General features: G+C 45.9%; 1 protein-coding gene across 1 annotated transcript in view; it reads right to left on the bottom strand.

The window, feature by feature from the left end:
• Positions 1–20,158, bottom strand: part of NELFA (negative elongation factor complex member A) — a 29,225-nt gene extending 9,067 nt beyond the window's left edge. The window contains exons 1-8 of the mRNA XM_028728863.2: positions 19,904–20,158; positions 12,385–12,556; positions 7,810–7,971; positions 7,021–7,110; positions 3,297–3,427; positions 2,586–2,655; positions 1,501–1,589; positions 1,236–1,350 (exon numbers count right to left, since the gene is read on the bottom strand). Coding sequence (XP_028584696.2) covers positions 1,236–1,350; positions 1,501–1,589; positions 2,586–2,655; positions 3,297–3,427; positions 7,021–7,110; positions 7,810–7,971; positions 12,385–12,556; positions 19,904–20,158 — 1,084 coding nt within the window. The remainder of the gene's footprint in view (positions 1–1,235; positions 1,351–1,500; positions 1,590–2,585; positions 2,656–3,296; positions 3,428–7,020; positions 7,111–7,809; positions 7,972–12,384; positions 12,557–19,903) is intronic.

Here is a 20,158-nt window from a genome sequence, read left to right as displayed (position 1 = left end):
GCAGAAGTTGACATAACTAACCTAAAGGAAGATGAAACTTCCTCCATCCATCACTGGCCAAGCAAGGTCTCTACATGACAGCACACAGACCATGCCCAGAAAGGATTCAAGGTCTCAGTAAGTATTATTCACAACAAGTTTGATATTGCTTCATACCTTTGCATTGTAACTTTAGTACAGACTAGGGAATCTCTTGGGGATGCGGGTGGCGCAGTGGGTTAAGCCACAGAGCCTAGAACTTGCCAATCGGAAGGTTGGCGGTTCGAATCCCCGCGACGGGGTGAGCTCCCGTTGCTCGGTCCCTGCTCCTGCCCACCTAGCAGTTCAAAAGCACGTCAAAGTGCAAGTAGATAAATAGGTACCGCTCTGGCGGGAAGGTAAACGGCATTTCCGTGCGCTGCTCTGGTTCGCCAGGAGCGGCTTAGTCTTGCTGGCCACATGACCCGGAAGCTGCACGCCGGCTCCCTCGGCCAATAAAGCGAGATGAGCGCCGCAACCCCAAAGTCGGTAACGACTGGGCCTAATGGTCAGGGGTCCCTTTACCTTTTACTAGAGAATCTCCAGTTTGCAGACCTAATCCAGCACAACAGGCCTCCCCATTTGGCCTGGGGAGGATGCTTCTGGCAAGCCATGCCCATCTGCCCTACACCTGATGTCATACATGTGGGTCAGGTGGTGGGGTCTCCCTCGAAGTGGCTTAGCAGGCACGGCTGAGAACCACCTGCAACCCTATGTGCAGGGCTTCCCAGCGGCTTGCAATGCCTTTGCGCCAGGCTTCTGAAGCACCAGGCAACCATCTGGTTGGGAAACACTGACGAGCTGACTCTGACAGGTGCCAATCAACTGATGTTGGATGACTGGCAGGTGAGTTGTTCCTTCCACCTGCCGGTGTGTGTGAAGATAAGGATTGAGCTTACTGAGCCAAAAATGTTCCCCACCTCAGCTCTAGGCAATATTGTTATTATCTTTGGGCTTATTATAGAAACCGAAGCCCTGCACATCTTCCTTGAATTCAGGTATTTTGGGCTGTTTGAATACAGAACAGATTCAAAGCTTGCTGCAGGCGATGTGTCCTCGTTTGACTTGCACTCTGCGCACTGTTTAAAAACATTAAATAAACCTATTCTGATGAAGGTACTTGCCATAGCCTTTTGAGTGCCGTCGTTTTTACAATGTGGAAGATATCAGTAACGAACACATTCAGAAGTGCAATAATGGGAAATTGTGTCACTTACCGGGCTGCGTGGTGTCGGAACTTGGAACATAAGAGGAAGATGGAACAACACTGGGTGCTGCAGGCAAATAGCTCGTAGAAGCCAGGGCAGGGTCATTGTTCAAAGAGGCAATTTTCTGTAAAACAGCACATGCATCCTTAAACTATTTCAAAAATAATTTTGACAATTCAAGGGTACATCGTTCGTGCCTGTGATTGCAGAGCAGAGCCCTACATGGATGAGGCTTAGAAAGCAGCCCGATATACAATACTGTTCTAAATCCTACCTGAGTAGATACGAGACCAGCAGCATAGTCTGGAGTAGCATTTTCGACGACTGTCTCTTCTTTCGCTTGCTTTTCCACCACTTCTGTATCTACACCATTAACAAACATAGAAGCTAGTTAGCCATAACTCCTGCCTTGTTTTGGTTACCCAAATAAAGAATTTTTAAAAATCCAAAATTACTTCCGAATTTTGAATTCTCTCCTTTCCCCCCCCCCCAAATTTTTTTTATTGGTTTTCACAATATTATAAACAAACAAACACATAAGACAAACAAACATAAATCATAGCCTTATTGAAATTTACACTTATTAACTTTGTTAAGTGACTTCCCCGCTTCCCCTTGGTTGAATTTCATTGCATGTCCTTTTAACGGTTTTTCAAATCCCAATTCTTATAAAATTTAACTTAAACATAAACATCCTTAAATCTTCACTTTATGAAATTAAACATATTAATTCATCACTTAACATAAATAAAATCCTACGCTGAGTTTTGAATTCTCTGTACAAGCACGGATTCCACAGGGGAATGGTACAAGAAACAGCTGGAAGTAAAGTTTGGGCTGCAGGAACTCAGAGCAGACATAACTGTGGCTATTCTATTCTATTCGATTTGCTAACTCTCAGATCCAGCCAAATTTGTGTACAAATACAACAGAACAATTCAATTTGCCTCACTAGGCAAGTCCAAGCGCATGGCAGTCTTCATATAGTAGGTTTTCTTTATTAATGAAAACAGATTTAGATAGATGAATCAATAGTCATTTATATATTCCCTCTTGTTTCCCTGCATGTATTTTTCAAATGATGTGTGTTACTATTTTCCAAACCTCTCCGCTGGTCCGCAAGCAGGTGCCCTATTGTGAATTGTTCACTCTCTCAAGCCTATCACAAGTTGACAGACAATTATTCCATATTATCAAATCTCAACTCCCTATAATTTCACAGCAGCTTTAATAAGTGGCAAATGAACAGAAAAGCAAACAATTAGCCTTTAGCTCTAAATTTAATTTGACAGATTAAGTACAAAAGTACATCACTTTGTACTTAACCCTATATACCAGTTTGTAACCCTATATACTAACCTAAGGTCTTTCTTCTCCTTTTGGCTTCCCGGCCAGCACCAACCGTATCCAGCTCTGAGATGTCGAGTAACTACAAATACACCAAAGGAACACTTACTTTCACATTTATTGCAGAGTTTACTAGCTCCTGATACATGGATTGCCCTGTCTACCTTTTACACTTCCACATACGTGCATCATGTTAGAGCTTCTTCCCTTATACAAAATAACCCCCCCCAATTGTAACAGGGGGGAGCGATTTTAGTACAGTGGTACCTCTAGATACGAACGGGATCCGTTCCGGAGCTCCGTTCGCATCTAGAGGTAAATGTAACTAGCGATGGCACGTCTGCGCACGTCGCTTTTCGCTGCTTCTACGCATGCGCGACGTCATTTTGAGCGTCTGCGCATGCGGTGAAACCCGGAACTAACGCGCTCTGTTACTTCCAGGATGCCAAGGAGCACAACTCGAACGCGCTCAACTCGAAGCATATTTAACCCGAGGTATGACTGTATATGTATCCATACTGTACCTCACAATACCAAAGAGTACTGTGATTTTTTAAATTAAAAAGCAAAACAAAACTGTGTAAACAGGGATGAAATAATGAAATAACACTCAAGCTAGTTGGACAAATACACAGGGCTGTTGTTTTTTAACTTTGAAAAGACTGGATATTCAGAAGCCAAGGGAGAGTGCCAAGGAAAGCACACTTGAAGCTGCATAAATACCTTTACTCCTCGCTCTTTGCGCAGAGGAGTTCTCGAGGGCGGAATCGGAGTTCTGTTTCCAGCAGGACTGAATACACTTGGAGTAGTGGGATTCCTGAAAGGTGCTTGTTTAGGTATCCCTTTGAGTGGAGCTATACAAAAACAAAAGGGGAAAAAATCACTGAACTGAACACAGCGGTAAGACTCCTAAAGGTAAAGGGACCCCTGACCATTAGGTCCAGTCGTGACCGACTCTGGGGTTGCGCGCTCATCTCGCTTTATTGGCCGAGGGAGCCGGCGTACAGCTTCCGGGTCATGTGGCCAGCGTGACTAAGCCGCTTCTGGCGAACCAGAGCAGCACACGGAAATGCCATTTACCTTCCCGCCGGAGCGGTCCCTATTTATCTACTTGCACATGACGTGCTTTCGAACTGCTAGGTTGGCAGGAGCAGTGACCGAGCAATGGGAGCTCACCCCGTCACGGGGATTCGAACCGCCGACCTTCTGATCGGCAAGTCCTAGGCTCTGTGGTTTAACCCACAGCGCCACCCGCGTCCCTTAGGGTTAGGTAAGACTCCTACTGAGGACCAAAACATTTCAAAGCAATACTGATTATACATATAGATGAATTCACAAATGTAGTCCAGAGGACATTAGTGCTGTGAAGCAACACATACAAGATGCGTGCTTTTTTAAATGTCCTTTTCCCCTTTGCTTACTTCCATAATCTTACTTCCTCAACACAGTACTCATTCTACTCCATTAACTCTCAAACACTGTTAACGCACTTCTGTAAAAACTGGGAAAATATGGCTATTACTTTGGCAACCCATGAATGCTTAGGGGAAGGAAGGCAGTTTTAAGACACCAAGTATGGAAATGGGCGATTCCTCACTATTAGAAGTTAACATTTAAACGAAGTAGCTCTCAGAAGGCATCAGAGTACACAACATTACCAAATTTCACCATCTCTTATGGGAGGCAGCAGGTGGGGTGCTATAGTGGTTAGAGTGTCAGACCTAAGGAGACAAGGGTTCAGATCCCCAGCCATGAATTTTACTGGCTGATCTTGGGACAGTCACTGCATCTCAACCTAACCTACCTCAGAGGGTTGTTGTGGAGCATGGGTAGGCAAGCTAAGGCCCGGGGGCCGGATCCGGGCCCAATCGCCTTCTCAATCCGGCCCGCGGACTGTCCAGGAATCAGTGTGTTTTTACATGAGTAGAATGTGTCCTTTTATTTAAAATGCACCTCTGGGTTATTTGTGGGGCATAGGAATTCATTCATTTCTTTCTTTTTCAAAATATAGTCCGGCCCCCCACAAGGTCTGAGGGACAGTGGATCGGCCCCCTGCTGAAAAAGTTTGCTGACCCCTGTTGTGGAGATTAAATGAGGAGAGGGAGAACCATGTACACTACTTCGAGCTCTTTGGAGGAAAGCTGGGGTATAAATGGACTGAATGAATGAATGAATGAATGAACGAACAAAGGCTCGGCAACTTTGCTTTTTCCTGGAATCAACACAGTCAGTGCCTATTCCATTTGGAGAGCCCAAGTATAAAGAGACCTGGGAAGAATGCACCCTGCAGCCTCTGAGGCAATACAACAATATATTCCAGCATGTGGATAGGCTACTTCGCTCAAAAAGAGAGGATGTGGCAGGATTCTCTGTAATGCAGCCTTCAGTACACCTGAACGCCCTGCTGGACACCTACAAGCATCAACAGTGCCCAGAGATCAGGGTAGCTGGGCAAAGGGGAGGCAGGATGCTTGGAAGCAGATCACCTGTAGTTGTACAGTGGTACCTTGGTTCTCAAACACATTGGTTCTCAAACAACTTGGAACCCAAACACTGCAAACCCAGAAGTAAGTGTTCCGGTGCGCGAACCTTTTTCGGAAGGCAAACTTGCTCCGATTTGAGTGCCACACTTTCGTTTGGAGTGTTACGCTGAGGTCTGTCTGTTTTTGCTATTTATTTTGTGTTATTCTGTATACGTAAGAGTGAAATATGCTCATCAATGAAGGGGTGGGGGTATGACTGTGCCCTAGATATCAAGGTCTCAGAAAGTTCAGTCCCCAGTATAGAGACAGGACAGTCAGTATTCAGACTGTTATTACTGAAATCACAACATGCAGCTGTGAGCAAAATCCCAGGCAACCAGAGACAGGCTGAGCGATCATGGCTGGCTTAATTAAGCAAGTGAAATGGTCCATAAAGGAAAGATGCCATTTCACCTCCACTGGGGTTGCTGGCTAATCTTGTCTATGGGGGAAAATTCTTCCCAGGTTGTAACACTGCAGCTTATGGCTGGAATTGTTCTTCTGGTGAGAGAAGCAGCAGCAATAGTAATTTCTGCTGCAGTAAAAGAAGAGTTAGGGAGAGAGAAGGGGGGCAAGAATCACAGAGGAACCGCAGCAATGAAAATACATGCACTGAGTATGGGGAGAAAGGAATAAGCTACAGAGATACAGAGCACCTGTCTAGGTAAATACAGTTGATGCCTGGATTGCATGGAAAGATGTTGCCATGAAAAATAAACAGAAAAATTCAGAAAGAAAAGGTAACAGAAGGCAAGGAAATGTGAAAAGAGGAATTCCTTTTCTGGGAATAGCCAATTACACTTAATACTAATGCCAGAACCACAAAGGCACAAGTAGGATTCTTGAACATCAACTTGCATGAAAAGCTTTCACCAAGCTACATTCCTCATCCTCCCCTCCCCTCCTTTTAGACAACCCAACTTTTATTTTAAATCTACATTTAGGACAGCATTTAATTTGAGTAGCTGGACAGTTAATTGCTCTTACACCTTTGGAGATAAAAACTCTAAAAACTCCAATTGCATGTTTGCCTACAGTACCTTCTCGGAGACAGGATATGATTCTTGAGAAGAAGCATATGTGATTTATTTCAATATTCTGTGGAACACTTGTAGAACACTAATGCAGAACCTGGTTTTCCAGTATTCCAAAACCTCGCATGGCTATTTATATTTTAATAATATACCACTGAATGACTAAATGCTACTGAAAAACCCAACTTGGTGACACTATCAAAAAGCAGAGGCAGCAAACCTTTTCACAGGGGGCCACAGAGAAAGTTTGTTAACCATTTTCAGCCTTACCTGCAAGGCCTAGAAACAGTGCTTAGCAAATTACCCTTCTTGAAAAAGGTATCTCATACACCAAAAGCATTTCTTTGCTATCAGAATTCTTCTATGAATATTGAGGCACAAGGTCGCTTGGTGCCACCAATATATGCAAACTTCTGGCTCATCTAAGACTTTATAGAACTTAATGCTCAATAATGATTTAACTCACATGTGGAGAATACTTTTATTTTTTATATATCTTTATTATTTTATAAGGGAATCTTTGAATGACTTAATACTTTATTAACCCTGTGCTGTATCTTTGCACTTTTGTCCTTCTAGGCTGCAATGTTTTATGTTTTCACATTTTTTTATTCTTTATCTTCTTTCTTTTTGTTATCTTTGCACTTTTTAAAAACAAGTCAATAAAATATTTTAAAGAACAAGAAATACCTAGCGTTGATTAAATAAAAATGTGGGATTTTCAATGTTCTAAGACAACACAAAGGTATTATTCAAAAAAGGGGGTGTGTAACTGCAAGATTATATACTCATTCTATCTCTCTCTCTCTATATATATATCCTTCAAAATAGCTGTTTCATGCTTTGCATATATACGTGTCTCTTAGATCTAAGAGAAAATTAAAATCCTACTTGTTGTATCGATCTTTTTGACTAGCCCTCTTCCTTTGGCATGGAAAGGCACTCCAGCTGTCTTCTTGAGCTGCTGTGCAGTTTCAGTAGCTACAAAAAATAATTCTAATTAATACTCCACCAAGAAAACATATCAAGTCATTCTTAAACAGTGCTCTTCATGGAACAATTAAAACTTGACCCTCTCCGGAAAGAAATCATACCGCTCAATAATGCACAGACTGAATTTACAAACAGAGCTTCCCCTTTTTAGTGCTATACCTGGAACAGGAAGAACCCCTGGTCCTAGAGCACCTGCACACTTTTCATTCTAAAATATGTCGATATTGATCAATGCCACCAGCTCTCAACCCACCCATTCCAAAGGAATGTATTGCGCATGCCTGCCTTTCCCCTTCTCACACATGACATGATTCTTGCCCCTTTAAACAACTCTGTAGAACAAAGGGAAATTTTAAGGTGTGAAGCCTGAAAATCAGAAGCAAAAGAAGAAAAACGTAAAGCTGTCAAAATTCACTGTTCTACATTTATCTTTTTTAACGAGAGAGAGATTGGGTAGGGGGAGAATGGTGGGGCTCCAACTGGGGTCACCCATATATTAAATATATTAAGTAGAGCCCCATCCCACCAGTTGAAGATCAAAGTTCTAGACTACAAAGCATCAAGACTTCCTCCAAGGCTGGTTTCAGCATCTCAAATTCTACTGTGTATGTTGCATTTTTTTCAAATACTGTACAATATTGAGGCTATTCCTCTGGTGTTTTTCTTAACAGGTGCCTTGATACTTACACTTCTGCAGCAGCTCTGCTCGGAGAGTAGCGCTTTTTGGTTTACGTTTCAGCTGGAAGTGCTTCACCGGAGGAGTAAGTGGTCCAGCCAATGTGGTCAAGGCATTCTTATTTAAGTACTGGCACTCCAGCGGCAGCATAGCTGACGATTCACATTCACTCACTATGTAATCAGAAAACACATAGGAAATTAGTTCCTGTAACAACCAACATTAAGAAAAGCGTTTATCCTTTGGGCAGACAACTACATCTTCCTCCCAACTTGGAAGATCAAATGTTTTCTCAATTTCCTCAAGTTATCTTCATCTTGTCCATCACATTCGCCATGGGGAGCTCACTTGCACAGCTGGTCCAGCAGGCTTGGACTACTGATGGCCCATGACTTCACTCCAGCTTTCTCCAGAGATCGGCTGAGTTCCCCACGTGTAATTCAGCTGCGCAGCTGAGCTGGCTTTGTCTCTACATGTCTTGCACCAGAGGTCTCATATGGGGGCAGGAGGACATGGCTTAGGGAAAACGGCTTCCTGTGATACTTGCGCTGGGTGAACTTTGGACCATGGGACAGAGGCTCCCTACCCTGAATTACACCATAGCTGTCAACCGTCCCTTATTTGGCGGGAAACTCCCTTAATCCAGCGCCGTGTCCCGCTGCTGTCCCTTATTGATGATGTCCCTTAAATTTCCCGGGTTTCAAAGGAAGCAGCTCCTCTCCCTCCCTCCCTGCCGGCCAAGGAGGAGGGAGGCTCCAACTGTGTTGCTTGGCTGCCCAGCCCAGCCCCGGGAGCCCCTCCCTGCCGGGACTGACGGGAGCCTCGGGCCCTTCTGCCGCCATCCTCCTCGCGGCCGCCAAATTGAGCGTCTCTGCCCATCGCTGCCTTTCCCGCTAGGCCGTACTGTGGCTGCTCCGCCGAAGGACCCAGATGAGATGGGCAGCCTGGCACGGCCTATGAATTGCTGAGGAGCCTTGAGAGGAGAGTGAGGGCAACCATAGAGAAAGCAGTTCAGAGAGAGGAGGAGGAGGAGGCGCTGGCAGGTGTTCCAAGGGCTAACCATAGAGGGGGAAAGCGGAGGAAGGACCGCAAGCGCTTCTCCCATAGATTTGTAGTGGGAGACTAGCATAGATGGTCTGATATGCGGGTTTACTTCGGGCGCTATTCCCCCCCCCTTCCTCCCGCCCCCCTGACGGAACTGAGAGCTGCAGATGGAGCACGAGAGAAAAGATACAGAACTGCAGCAGCATCTTTGTAGCTTGGACTTCGTTTTGCGTGAAAAGTGGTTGCTGCTTGTAGTTATTTAATTGCAGTGTTTCATCGGCTGGTGTCTTGAGCAGCAACCTCTGGAAACGAAGGGCTAAAAACCGGCGCTGCTCTCCCAAATTATCTGGTCCCTTTTACCGTATTTTTCGCTCTATAACACGCAGATTTTTTCTCCTAAAAAGGAAGGGGAAATGTCTGTGCGTGTTATAGAGCGAATGTGTGGTCCCTGGAGCCAAAAAATCAAGCAAAAGTCAAACCGCGAGTCACGAGAAGGGAAACCTGAAAAGAGGAAGTGGCAGCTTTCCTGCATTCTGCCTCAGGGTCTTACTGCCCACCCTCCTCTGTTTCGTTGCTGTGATTGCTGAAACGGAACAAAGAGCAGGGAAAGCCCCTCCCCTCCAGGCAAGCAGAGTGCCGTTCTTTCTAATTCCTCTCTGTGCTCCGGTGCTGCTGGGGGAGAGGGAGAGAGAGTGGGGGAGGGAGAGGGAGAGGGGGGGAGGGAGAGGGAGAGAGGGGGGGAGGGAGAGAGAGGGGGGAGGGAGGGAGAGAGAGATGGCTGGCTTGGGGGGGAACTTTTGCCTTTCTTTCCTCCCACCCCAAATCCCTCTCCAGCATTCTTAGCCAGCTGCTTCTCTGCACACCCCTCTCATGTCCCTTCTTTGTTTTTCCTTCGCTCCCCACTTAAAATGTGGTTACAAAGCATGGATCCACAGGGATTCTCAGGATCTTTGCATTGGGTCACCCCAAATTCACCATCAGATCACATAGCATGTCCATGGCTACAGCCTGCACCCAAAAAAAGCAAGCACCCACTGTTGCCTGGGGCTGCAATGGTGCAAAAACGTGGTTACAAAGCATGGATCCTCAGGATCTTTGCATTGGGTCACCCCAAATTCACCATCAGATCACATAGCATGTCCATGGCTACAGCCTGCACCAAAAAAATCACGCACCCACTGTTGCCTGGGGCTGCAATGGTGCAAAAACGTGGTTAAAAAGCATGGATCCACAGGGATTCTCAGGATCTTTGCATTGGGTCACCCCAAATTCACCATCAGATCACATAGCATGTCCATGGCTACAGCCTGCACCCAAAAAAAGCACGCACCCACTGTTGCCTGGGGCTGCAATGGTGCAAAAATGTGGTTACAAAGCATGGATCCACAGGGATTCTCAGGATCTTTGCATTGGGTCACCCCAAATTCACCATCAGATCACATAGCATGTCCATGGCTACAGCCTGCACCAAAAAAATCACGCACCCACTGTTGCCTGGGGCTGCAATGGTGCAAAAACATGGTTAAAAAGCATGGATCCACATGGATCCTCAGGATCTTTGCATTGGGTCACCCCAAATTCACCATCAGATCACATAGCATGTCCATGGCTACAGCCTGCACCCAAAAAATCACGCACCCACTGTTGCCTGGGGCTGCAATGGTGCAAAAACGTGGTTACAAAGCATGGATCCACAGGAATTCTCAGGATTTTTGCATTGGGTCACCCCAAATTCACCATCAGATCACATGTCTGTGGCCACAGCATGAAGCACAAAAATGATACATCCACTGTTTCATTCAGAATGTTTTTTCCCTTGTTTTCCTCCTCTAAAAATGATGTGCGTGTTATGGTCAGGTGCGTGTTATAGAGCGAAAAATACGGTAACTTCGTATTTCAGCTGGCTGAATAAAATCCCTTATTTTGGCTGCTGATCCCTTATTTTCAAGGCTGCTGGGCCCTTATTTTCAAATCTCTAAGTTGACAGCTATGATTTACACTCATCAATTCAGGCAACTTGTTGTGCGAAGAGATTTATATTTTGGAACAGCCCTTCCCCAATGTGTAAGCTGCAGGAGAGGCACATCAAGCAGTGAAACGGAAATGTGCTGCCCCCCCTGCCGACAATGGGCTTCTCTCATCTATGTTGTGGCAGCGCCCACAAAGCACTGGCTTCCAGCGGGATCTCACTGAAATCTCGCAAGATTTTAGTGCTGCTGCCAATGCCCCTTTCCCACTGGCGGGTCCCTCACCTTGCCTCATAAGTGGGCCAGGTCTGATAAGTGGACCGGGTATGGGGTTTTAGCCCCCTTTTCAGTCTCAAGGAAAAGTGGCAAGAGCACAGGCTATATTATTATTATTATTATTATTAATAATAATAATAATAATAATTTTTATTTATACTCTGCCCTCCCCAGCCAAGGCTGGGCTCAGGGCGGCTAACAAGCAATAATAAAAACAAGTTGAATGAATACAACTTAAAAATAAGATTAAAATACAACATTAAAATATTGAAACATTAAAATATTAAAATGCAGCCTCATCACAGGAGGAGAAAAAAGAAAGAGGGGGAGGGAATCAAATTGGCTCCAAGCCAAAGGCCAGGTGGAACAACTCTGTCTTACAGGCCCTGTGGAAAGAAATCAGATCCTGCAGGGCCCTGGTCTCATGAGGCAGAGCGTTCCACCAGGCTGGAGCCAGTGTTGAGAAGGCCCTGGCTCTGGTTGAAGCTAATTTAACTTCCTTAGGGCCCAGGACCACTAGGGTGTTGCTGTTTATGGACCTTGAGGCTCTCCGTGGGGCATACCGGGAGAGGCGGTCCCGTAGCTACGAGGGTCCTAGGCCGTGAAGGGCTTTAAAGGTCAAAACCAGCACCTTAAATCTGACCCTTAAATATTAGCACCATCTCACGTCCCTTGGGCTTTACCACCAAGCCATCAAACATATCCTGAGGCATAACTGAGCCAGCAGAACATGAGACCCTTAATCTCAGGGTTGTGGGTTCGAACCCCACGTTGGGTGAAATATTCCTGCATTGCAGGGGGTTGGACTAGATCAGGGGTCGGCAAGGTTTACCTCGCCTGGGCCAGTTCACTCCGGCGGAGATCCCTCTGTGGGCCAGATTGCGCATGTGCGCCCACAATTTCCGACGTCTGCATCTGCGCAGATGCGATTTCCAGCTGCTCAGTTCAGGGGCTGCTGGTGGGCCGGTTAAACAACCCCCGTAGGCCACTTGTGGCCCATGGGCTTTAGGTTGCCTACCCCTGGACTAGATAATACTCATGGTCCCTTCCAACTCTACAATTCATGTTCTGCCCCTCGGGTGGGTGACATTTTCCGTCAAATGCTCCCTTTGAACTCCCCTAGATTCCACCTCCAAAAATCTTTCCTCTGAGCCTCAGACCCAGAACACCTGGCAATCCTACCCCTACATCCTGAGAAATGCAGGATTAATCTATTAATCTAAATACAGCCCAATCCCTGTTTTACAAAGCAAGCGCAATACAACAATTTCACGGGAATTTACATGAAAGGAGACCTACCTTTTTCTCGCAGTTCTCCTAAAATATCCTGAACATTGGGATTCTGCTCTTCCAGATCAAGGTTCAGGGAACCTATATCAGGAAAGGATTTCAATATATCGGCCACCATTAAGACCCAGGGGTCCGGATCCAAGGTCGCAAGCTGGATGATTTCTGTCAGTGCATTTTTCATCTAAGAAAAAAAGGAGAGAGAAGGCAAATCAAGAGTGGAATGTTCAAAGAACGTTAAGAGCTGCTTTCTCAAAACTTTACTGAATAGACCAAACCTGCAGCTCACATTCACTGGGGTAAAAGATGTAGAGTAAGGCAGTGTTCCCCAACCTTGGGCCTCCAGCTGTTTTTGGACTACAACTCCCATCATCCCTCGCTAGCAAGACCAGTGGTCAAGGATGATGGGAATTGTAGTCCCAAAACAGCTGGAGGCCCAAGGTTGGGGAACACTGGAGTAAGGAGTAGGGAATACAGTGGGACCTCGGGTTAAGTGTTTAATTCGTTCTGGAGGTCCGTTCTTAACCTGAAACTGTTCTTAACCTGAAGCACCACTTTAGCTAATGGGGCCTCCTGCTGCCGCCGCACCGCCAGAGCACGATTTCTGTTCTCATTCTGAAGCAAAGTTCTTAACCTGAAGCACTATTTCTGGGTTAGCGGAGTCTGTAACCCGAAGGGTTATGGAACCCGAGGTATCACTGTACAGAGGCAAATTTGCCCATCCCTACATCTGTACACTGACCACTGAATGAAAACGGGCAGTGGCACTCCTACGGCCCTCTCTCCAAGGCTGATGCCCTTCCTTACAGCGAGGCATTGTGAGCAAGGTTGCCCCCCAAATGTGCCTGTTTAAAGTTTAGTACGAGTAAACTGTGAAACTTTAAACGGTATTTGTCACAAATGGCAAAGGCGCAGGTGCTCTCTGGTCATCTCACCCACAATTTCTCTCCCTGTGAAGAAGGACCCTTCCTCACAAGAGAGTCTCAAAGGGTCTAGGAATGCCCACGCTGTTGCCCCAAATGCAGAAGCAAAATTTTTCTATAGCAGGTCCCAGACGTGAGTGCACAGGGGGAGGTCTCAGACAGCAAAATGTTTTGAGCCAGCCCCCACCACACCCTGATATCACTTAAATAGAAATAAGGTCTTCTATTTTTTTCTGAACATCAGAGGTTAAATAATACTTTATTGCACAGTGAGAAACGATTTTCCTCTACCTAAACAGAATACAAATCATTTTAACCAAATATTACTCCAACACTGTCCATGTTATAAAATGGTCCATTATACAGTCATACCTCGGGTTAAAGTAGCTTCAGGTTGAGCGTTTTCAGGTTGTGTTCCGCGGCGACCCGGAAGTAATGGAACGGGTTACTTCCGGGTTCTGCCGTTCGCGCAGACGCTCAAAATGACGTCACGTGCATGCGCAGAAGCGGTGAATCACGACCCGCACACACACGGGAACGGATCCCGGGTTAAGTACTTAATTCGTTCCGGAGGTCCGTTCTTAACCTGAAACTGTTCTTAACCTGAAGACCACTTTAGCTAATGGGGCCTCCCGCTGCTGCCGCTGTGCCGCCGGAGCACGATTTCTGTTCTCATCCTGAAGCAAAGTTCTTAACCCAAGGTACTATTTCTGGGTTAGCGGAGTATGTAACATGAAGCGTATGTAACCTGAAGCATATGTGTCAGCGGCTGCCTCAGGTCCCAGCTCACAAAGGACCAACGCCAGTTGCTCTTTATAAACGAAAGTCTTTATTGCGGTTCATTGTTGGTTTGACATCAGTGGCGCGCAGCGCTACGTCTGAGTCCTTAGACCGGCGAAGCTCCATCTGAGTCTCCACCCCCTGTACACCAGCTTAAGACTCTAACCTTACTCCACCTCTTCCGTCTCTCCTTTCTCCTCTGGGTCCTTCTGCCCCCCGGGGTCTCCTCCTTTCTGGACTCTTCTGACGCTGACCCCCCTGACTCCTCCCCCTCCTTTCGGCGGGCTCTGGGACCTGGCTCCCTATCCGGGCTGCCCACTGCGCCGCCCTCCTGTACATTTGAACTTGGCGCGTGCGCCCAGCCTCCAACCTTCCTCTTGACCGTTTCCTCGCTCTCCGATGGAGGCGTGGCCAATCCTGACTCCTCTCCTCCCGCTGGCGGTGAGCCTCCTGATCCCGATACCTGGGACTCCTCCCCCCTACTGCGCTCTGGTGGGGAAGCTGGTCCTGATTTCCAACTGCTGCTCTCTGAGTCCCCTCTGGCCCCTTCTTCCTGGGGTGTCCCCCTAGGCACCCCCCTTGCTCTGACCATGGGAGCCCCTTTCTGTGAATCTTCCGATTCGCTGGAAAGACTCAGAGACCTCAGACCGCTGTCATCGCTAACATTTCCTTCGGATTCCTCCCCCTCGCTCTCTATTTCCTCCCTTTCCTGTGCCTCTGCTCCTGAGCCCCTGACAATATGTAACCCAAGGTACCACTGTGTGTGTGTGTGTGTGTGTGTGTGTGTGTATATATATATATATATATATATATATAGCTACGGATTTGCTTTTAGAAAAATCAGAGCAGGAAGAATCACAATTATCACAACACAGCTCCAATTTACAGCAAAAAAAAAAGCTTGATTAGAAAAAGGAAATATATGATAAAATCCTGTTAAGGACAAACAATTTAAAGCAATCATACAGTATAAGCTGAAAAATTGGGAGATGTGTTAATGAAAAGTTACATAAATATTCTTAAACTGTGGATAGTATTAACAAATGCATTGTTATACAAGTCCAAGGAGAGTCACATGGTTGTAGAGAAGATCTGTGATGCCATACTTAAGATTACTATATTCAGCTTTTGACACAAAGAGGTATGGCCAGTATTGGAAAAGTTCAGAAGCATTACAAAAATGAAAAATAGACTTTGAAGCAAAATGGAGTGCTAAGGGAGTTAGGTGATCTATATATAATGAAAGCATTACAGAGAAGAAACAATTCTCCATATCTTCTGAGGACAGGGCAAGGAACAGTGTATAAATTAGTCAGATAAATTAGTAAGGTAACTAGGGATACCTGCGAACCTTTCTTTGCAGATAGATGCCTGCTCATCTAACCTTAACAGACTATGCAGCAGGCAACCTGTTCCAGACTAAGGGACTGGATCTGATGATCCACTGGATTCCTACGCACACATTTTCTAAGAATGGGGAATCCTTAGGTTCAAGTTCCTGCTCAGAAAAGCTCAGCAGGTGGCAATACGGTTTCAGCTTGAGGGATTGTTTTGAGATTTAGCAATGTCTCAATAAAAATGTTGGGAATTAGAATTAGGACCTTTCTTGCATATTTTGGTATTACATATGTGGCTTATGTTGGGAGCATTACTGGAGATGTCAAAGTGCAGGTGCCAAGTTGTCACATGTCAAGCTGTAGGGCAGAGACCAGTTTTACTGAATTCAGAAAGTTCCTAAGTGCATTGAAATGAAATGAAATGAAATTTATTACGGTCCTAGACCAGATTCACATACTGTTTCCTATGTGCATTTACTCCAAAGAGAGGCACAGTTATTTCAGTGGTTCATGCACACGTATTTGAAAGTAAGTGTACATGAAACTGCAGCCTTAAAAGTGATGCTGCTTAGATAGAAATCTGCCTTTTGCTTCTAAGACGTAACTGCAGTGCAAAAGAAATGCAACTGCAAAACCAAAAGTTTTGGATTCTGCTGCTAGATTGTGGAAAAGCTCTATTTAGTTGCAGATCAGTATGCTTTCACTGCTCTAGCAACTATTTAGTACCATTTAGCATGTTTCCCCAGGTGCATTCATGCACCTGGAAAGGATGCTAGCAATATCTCTAGCTCACAAAAACTGGGATGCTCAAATCAGTTACTACGGCTACCAGTAACTGCAGTTGACTGAGGCACATCACCACTAGTATTTACTTCCAGCTTTCCTCTGAATGGTTACCTATCTATTTTCTGGACCTATCAATATATCTGATAGTTTGTTTTTCCCATGGAAACAATCACCAATGCCCTAACAGCACAAATGGTAATGCATGCCCATACTAGTAGAGCAATGCTTCAATATGATCTTGCATTAACCTAAAAGTATAATACTATGTAGAGTTGGAATGCTGGAACCCACGGAAATAAACCATTAGGTTTGGAAGATCACATAATCCTGGGATGTGGCTCATAAGCCATTTGGAAATCACACACTGTAGCACTAGACCTTACTTCCTAATTATGACCAGCAAATCAATACTAGCTAAAAATGGGAATTCCTCTCTAAAGCAGTCATAAAGACTTTAATAGATATTACACTGCCAAGCCAGTATTAAATAAATGTACTGCCAGATCCCATGCCTACAAACAGTAGTAGAGTTTTCTAGTGGGCCTTTGCAATTTTAAAGATGCCTGTGTTGCCATACATAAAATACAGTGGTACCTCGGGTTACATACGCTTCAGGTTACATACGCTTCAGGTTACAGACTCTGCTAACCCAGAAGTATTACCTCGGGTTAAGAACTTTGCTTCAGGATGAGAACAGAAATCGTGCTCTGGCGGCGCGGCAGCAGCAGGAGGCCCCATTAGCTAAAGTGGTGCTTCAGGTTAAGAACAGCTTCAGGTTAAGAAGGGACCTCTGGAACGAATTAAGTACTTAACCCGAGGTACCACTGTAGTCGTAACATTGCACTATGTGATTTATGTGCTTTTATTCTTTAGTTTCAATAAACCAAGGTTTCCTTTTCCAAAATTTGGTTTGTTGCACACTTCAGAAAAGTGCCTACTGCTTTCAGCAAAAGGGTGTGCTCCTCTCTGGAACAGAGACGTTTGGAGACAGGGGGAGGAGAATCAGGACTACTGGAATGAGATGGTTGGAATGTAATCTTGACCTGACAGAGCCTCCTGATATACTTGGCAAGTCTGAGAAAATTAAAGGACAAATCGAAGATTAATTTCTTTATGGAAGCGTGGAATAGCGGCTGTCCCTGAGCGATATGATTTTTGGAGAGTATAAAACCCACACAGAGGATGCCTGTTTCCAATCTGCTTGTGAAAATTATCAGAGATCGCAAAGAAAGGAATATACGGTAACAACAAGAAGATGAAGAAAGTAATAAAGGACTATCTGGATTGAACTGGATAGAACTGTTTAATCAAAGCAGCAATATAAGTGATGTTTGGACTCGTTCGGAGCTTGATGTATGGGTACCCCCAACAAAATTTAAAATTTGGCTGTATAATTTGGAATTAATGTGATTTGGATAATGTGATTGGCCTGTTAATAAAAATTATTTTTTTTAAAAAAAAGGAAGGGAGACGTTTGGGGGGTTGAGAGAGCAACAGATGCTCATGGGATCAATTCAGACATTTGTATGGAGTCTTTCCCTGAAGCTGTGTGAAAAGTATACAAACGCCTTCCTGTGGTCTTAAGCAGAACAGCCCAAGTAAAGCACTAGAACTCAGCTCCATTGCATGCATAAACCAAGTCTGGGATGAAGTTGGGAAGGGATTTTGCTTCAAACTCTTGCAATAGATGGGCTGGGCCAGACTGAACGTACATCGGTGATGTGATATGGCAGAAACAGGCAGTGATTTCTGTTGAATCACCTAGTGCCTACTGGCTACTAATATTCCCCCCCCCCCAAAAGAATTAAGCACACCTCCATCCGATTTCCCCTCCCCCAAAAGCACTTGTAAAAAATTCGGAAACAAGAGTGCATCCTCTCAGGGTATCATCCAGAGTTTAACATTTTGCCTTATCCGATTAAAAGGTCACAACTTATGGAGCCTTGCTTTGGAAAAGGGGGGTAAAAAAACCCAGCCAGGTGGACCTCAGGAATATTGTATTTGTGTGTTTGTGCGTGTGGATGTGTATAAATAAGAGATTGGTCAATGAGGAATTGCAGACCACCTCTGTGAACAAGGAAAACCCATATTGCAGGTTTGCTGCAATGGACCTTGGGAAAAGTTTGAGTATTTGTGTGTGTGTGTGTGTAAATAAATAAAAGATCACTGAATTAGGAAGTGCAGCCCACCCCTTCAAAAGTGCACCTTAGGGTAAGCAAAGGACCTCGGGAAAAGTTTGAGTATTTGGGTGTTTGGGTGTCTATACAGTGGTAGCTTGGATTAAGTACTTAATTCGTTCCAGAGATCCGTTCTTAACCTGAAACTGTTCTTAACCTGAAGCATCACTTTAGCTAATGGGGCCTCTGCTGCCGCTGCACAATTTCTGTTCTTATCCTGAAGCAAAGTTCTTAACCTGAAACACTTCTGGGTTAGCGGAGTCTGTAACCTGAAGCATATGTAACCTGAGGTACCACTGTGTATATGTGTGTGTGTGTGTGTGTGTGTGTGTAAATAAAAGACCACTCAGTTAGGAAGTGCAGCCCACCCCGGTGAAGGAGGAAACCCCACCTTGCAGGTTTGCTGCAATGGACCTCGGGAATAGTTTTCTGTATTTGTGTGTGTATGTGTATAAATAAGAGATCACTCAATGAGGATGTGCAGCCCACACCTTCGAAAGTGAACCTTGGGGAAAGCAAAGGACCTCGGGAAAAGTTTGAGTATTTGTGTGTTTGGGTGTCTCTATATAAATATGTGTGTGTGTGTGTGTAAATAAAAGATCACTGAATTAGGAAGTGCAGCCCACCCCTTTGAAAGTGCACCTTAGGGTGAGCAAAGGACCTCGGGAAAAGTTTGAGTAGTTGGGTGTTTGCGTATCTATATATAAATGTGTGTGTGTGTGTGTGTGTGTGTGTGTGTGTAAATAAATGAAAGATCACTTAATTAGGAAGTGCAGCTTACACCTTCGAAAGTGCACCTTGGGGTAAGCAAAGGAACTCGGGAAAAGTTTGAGTATTTGTGCGTTTGGGTGTTTTTATATATATATATATAAAAGCACACCTCCATCCGATTTCCCCTCCCCCAAAAGCACTTGTAAAAAATTCGGAAACAAGAGTGCATCCTCTCAGGGTATCATCATATATGTGTGTGTGTGTGTGTGTGTGTGTGTGTGTGTAAATAAATAAAAGATCACTCAATTAGGAGGTGCAGCCCACCCCCTCGAAAGTGCACCTTAGGGTAAGCAAAGGACCTCGGGAAAAGTGTGTGTAAATAAAAGACCACTCAGTTAGGAAGTGCAGCCCACCCCGGCGAAGGAGGCAAACCCACCTTGCAGGTGTGGCTGCAACGGACCTCGGGAATAGTTCCGAGCCCTTTCTTGGCGCGCGTCTATATACAGTATATGTGTGTGTGTTGTTGTCGTTGGCACCCGTCTGCCTCGGCGGGAGACCTACGCCGCGTGTGTGCGGCGGTGGGATGTGCCTCCCCCCGAGCCCCCTGTCCCACCCCCCTGGGGCGGAGGAGGGGACCCCCCCCTCACAGATGGGCCTCCGGGGGCAGAAGGAAGCGGCGCCCACCCCGGGGGGGGGGGCGAAGCGACGACTGAGGGGCGCCGGGGCCCGTCCCGGGGGGGGGGGTGTCCCGGCTTCCCTCACACGGCTGGTTGGGGGGTGGGCGGCCTCCTCAGGGGTCTCTCTCTCTTTGCCTCACCTCGTCCACCGCGCGGCGAGGCAGGTGCAACATCCCCAGCAGGAGCTTGAGCTTGACGGGCGACGAGAGGCCGTGGAAGCAGAGGCGGATGTTGTCCACCACCGAGGCCGTCAGCAGCGAGGCGATGCTGGGCGGCGCCCACAGCTCGTCCGCCGAGCCCAGCTTGTTGTGCAGCCACAGGCCGGTGTCGCTCTCCCGCATCGACGCCATCTTGGAGCGGGGGGTGGGAGGGGAGGGGAGGCTCTCGGCGGGCAT

This window comes from Podarcis muralis, chromosome 6, assembly GCF_964188315.1.
Source record: "Podarcis muralis chromosome 6, rPodMur119.hap1.1, whole genome shotgun sequence".
Classification (NCBI taxonomy): Eukaryota; Metazoa; Chordata; class Lepidosauria; order Squamata; family Lacertidae; genus Podarcis; species Podarcis muralis.
The sequence above is the reverse complement of the archived record's forward strand: the minus strand, read 5'-3'. Positions and strand labels throughout refer to the sequence as shown.